This window comes from Telopea speciosissima, unplaced genomic scaffold (assembly GCF_018873765.1).
Source record: "Telopea speciosissima isolate NSW1024214 ecotype Mountain lineage unplaced genomic scaffold, Tspe_v1 Tspe_v1.0864, whole genome shotgun sequence".
NCBI lineage: Eukaryota > Viridiplantae > Streptophyta > Magnoliopsida > Proteales > Proteaceae > Telopea > Telopea speciosissima.
Window position 1 is genome coordinate 1 of NW_025318200.1, and position 3592 is coordinate 3592.

The window sequence follows — 3592 nt, forward strand, 5'->3', positions numbered from 1 at the left end:
AATGAACATATGCTCAAATAAGTATCGATTCGAATGTGATGACCCTCAACATCGCATCCACGCGACTAATATGTGATAAGGACACTTTTCAGAAAATCCCAAACCACAAAAAATAAAGAAATGCCCCCAAATAACCCCAAACGACCCATTCGGTCTGGTTTAAACTGAAAATGAACATATGTCGAAATAGGCATCGATTTGATGGTCTCGACCCTCAACATCGTATCCACGGGTCGAATAAGGGAAAATGACACTTTTTAGAGAATCCCAAACCCAAAAAAGTACAGAAATGCCCCCAAATAACCCCGAACGACACACCCGGTCTGGTTTAAACTGAAAATGAACATATGTCGAAATAGGTATCAATTCGAAGGTCACAACCCTCAACATCATATCCACATGTCTAATAAGAGATAAGGACACTTTTTAGAAAATAAAAAACCCAAAAAAGTATAGAAATGCCCCCAAATAACCCCAAATGACCCACTCGATTTGGTTTAAACCAAAAATGAACATATGTCGCAATAGGTATCGATTCAAAGGTCACGACCCTCAACATCGCATCCACATATCTAATAAGAGATAAGGACACTTTTTAGAAAATAGAAAACCCAAAAAAGTACAGAAATGCCCCCAAATAACTCCAAACGACCCACCAGGTCTGGTTTAAACCGAAAATGAACATATGTCAAAATAGGTATGGATTCGAAGGGGGTAAAATTAATTCTTTTTGCTCCCAAGGGGGTGGAGGCCCTACCAATCTCCAGAATGTGCTTGCTTGGCTGTTGAGTGTTGGTTGTGCAAATGATAGGATGGATTTATTTCCCAAGTTGGTTTTTTGTGCTATTGTGCCTTACATTTAGTGAGAACAAGGTTAGAACCCATGATCAGATTATAGAGGCAATTCGTCTTGATGTGGCTATTAAGTGTGTTGCCTTTCCCATTTCTGTTGTCCACAGCCCAAGGAACTAGTTCTTGGCTGATAATTGGGGGATTCGGGTGGATTGGAAGGTGATTACTCAAAAAACCTATGCTTGGTTTAGACCTCCTACTCACATGGCAGTCCTTCACTGTGATAGGTCCTTAACAGTTGATAGAGCTTCCTATGGTGGAATCATTCATGATGATGTAGGTGTTGCCATAATGGCGTATGCAGGGAAGGGAGATATTAATTTTGTTCTAGGCATAGAGCTTTTTGCAATTTTAAAGGGGGTCACTTTTTGTATTCAAAGGAACCTACTTCGGGTTTCCATCAGATCCGATTCCAAATTGGCAGTAGATATTCTTAATGGGGCTGTGGACTGCCCTTGGAGCATGCAAATCTTGAGGGACCGTATAGCTACGCTACTACAACAATTACAGCGTAAGGAGATCAAACATGTTTGGAGAGAGCTCAACCAGCCAGCAGACTTTATTGCAGCCATGGATACTGGGGATGGGGAAGCAATTTTTTATCCACCTGATTTCCCACAGGACTTGGTGGAGTTGGTTAAGAATGATTTAGATTGTAAAGTTTTTTTTAGGACCTTGTCTCATTGAGTTGTTGGCCTGGTCTTAGGCTTTTCCACCGAGGGCCTGTCCTCGGGTTGTTTTAGGGGCTCTCCTCCCCCTCTTAGGCCTGTCTAAGGGGGGAGGACAAGGGCTGCCTTCTTCTGTATTTTTAGAAAATCTCAAGCCCAAAAAAGTACAGAAATGCCGCCAAATAACCCCAAATGACCCACCCGGTCAGGTTTAAATCGAAAATGAACATATGCCAAAATTGGTATCGATTCGAAGGTCACAACCCTCAACATCGCATCCACACGTCTAATAAGTGATAAGTGATAAGGACACTTTTTGGGAAACACCAAACCCAAAAAAGTACAAAAATGCCCCCAAATAGCTCCAAATGACCCATCGGTCTAGTTCGGACAAAAAATGAACATATGTCAATGTACGTATCGATTCAAAGGTCACGACCCTCAACATCGTGGATCCATACGTCTAATAAGAGATAAGGATACTTTTTAGAAAATCTCAAGCCCAAAAAAGTACAAAAATGCTCCCAAATAATCCCAAACGACCGACCTTGTCTGGTTTAAACCGAAAATGAACATATACCGAAATAGGTATCGATTCGAAGGTCACGACCCTCAAAATCACATCCATACATCTAATAAGAAATAAAGACACTTTTTAGAAAATACAATACCCGAAAAAGTATAGAAATGCCCCCAAATAACCCCAAACGACCCACCGGGTCTGGTTTAAACCAAGGTTCTAAACTCGGGTTTCGACTAGCTAGAAAACGAGTTTGTCTCGGGTTTCGACCATATCTCGATCGAAACCTGGGACTTTCTCCATTCTAAATCGAACCTTGGTTTCGAGGCCCAGAAGAAGTTTTTTTGCTCTGATTCTTGTTGTGCTGCCTATTTTTGACTTTTTAAACTCAATCCATACATTAGTTTTACATAGAAAACACTAAAAATATTACTTATGATTTTGATCCAAGTTTGATACATTATTTTCTATTATTTATTTGATTGTGTTCTTGATCATACATGATATCAAAGAAGGTTTGATCGGATCATAACTCCTTCAATATAAATGAGATTTAAGCAATCTTGGATTTGTTAGAAAGATTTGTTTTGATAGCTTTCCAATAAGTCCAAGATTGCTTAAATCTGATTTATATTGAAGGAGTTATGTACCGGTAAAACTTAATTTGGTGTGCGTGAATACTGTCAAAATTGCTCTGAATGAAAACAATTTTTTGGACATCAAAACAAATGAATATTTTATCGCACTTTTGGTTTTTATCAATGTTTTACCATATTAAGATTTATGGAATTTTTAGATTTGAGAAAAATCCAAGCATTAAAAAGTTGAAAATCCAGTTTTTGTTCTTGAACTAGGGGGTTGACTTTTTTCCTTTTGAAATTTGATTATTTATCTATTTTTATTGGATTCAAATAGGGGGTTATTTGCTTATTTATGAATAATATCTTAAGTAAATGAAATACAAATACATTTACTTCAATGATATTAGACATAACTAAGTGTCTGTCCTGGTTTTGGCTTGGTTTCTCGTAGTTTCTGGCATAAATACCTACCTGTCCTAGTTTCGAGCCAAGCTTCCCCTTGTTTAGATGGGCATATGTGTCGAAACCAGTCGAAACCTTCAAAACCCGATCGAATCCAGGGATTTTATAAAATCCCCCTTCATCTCGTCTCGAAAACCTAGGAAACCGGGTTAACTCGGTGGTTTCGACAGGTTTTGATCGAGTTTTTGTTCCATGGTTTCAACCGAAAATGAACATTTGTCAAAATAGGTATCGATTCAAAGGTCAAGACCCTCAAAATCGCATCCACACATCTAATAAGTGATAAGGACACTTTTTAGAAAATCCCAAGCCCAAAAAAGTACAGGAAAGGCCCCCAAATAACCCCAAATGACCCACCTAGTTTGGTTTAAACCGAAAATGAATATATGCCAAAATAGGTATCGATTCGAAGGTCACGACCCTCAAAATCATATCCACACATCTAATAAGAGATAAGGACACTTTTTAGAAGATACAAAACTCAAAAAAGCACAGAAATGCCCCAAAAT

The 3592-nt window shown here is 38.6% G+C and overlaps 1 protein-coding gene across 1 annotated transcript; it reads left to right on the forward strand.

Annotated features, from left to right (window-relative positions):
• The first annotated feature begins 1056 nt into the window (after nt 1-1056).
• LOC122648357 lies at nt 1057-1539 on the forward strand. Its single transcript, XM_043841588.1, has one exon. The coding sequence runs from the start codon at nt 1057-1059 to the stop codon at nt 1537-1539; it is 483 nt and encodes a 160-aa protein (XP_043697523.1).
• Nucleotides 1540-3592: the final 2053 nt, after the last annotated feature.

Excerpts from the sequence above, each read along its gene's own strand:
- LOC122648357 (XM_043841588.1), top strand. The coding sequence starts at position 1,057 with ATGGCAGTCCTTCACTGTGATAGGTCCTTAACAGTTGATAGAGCTTCC.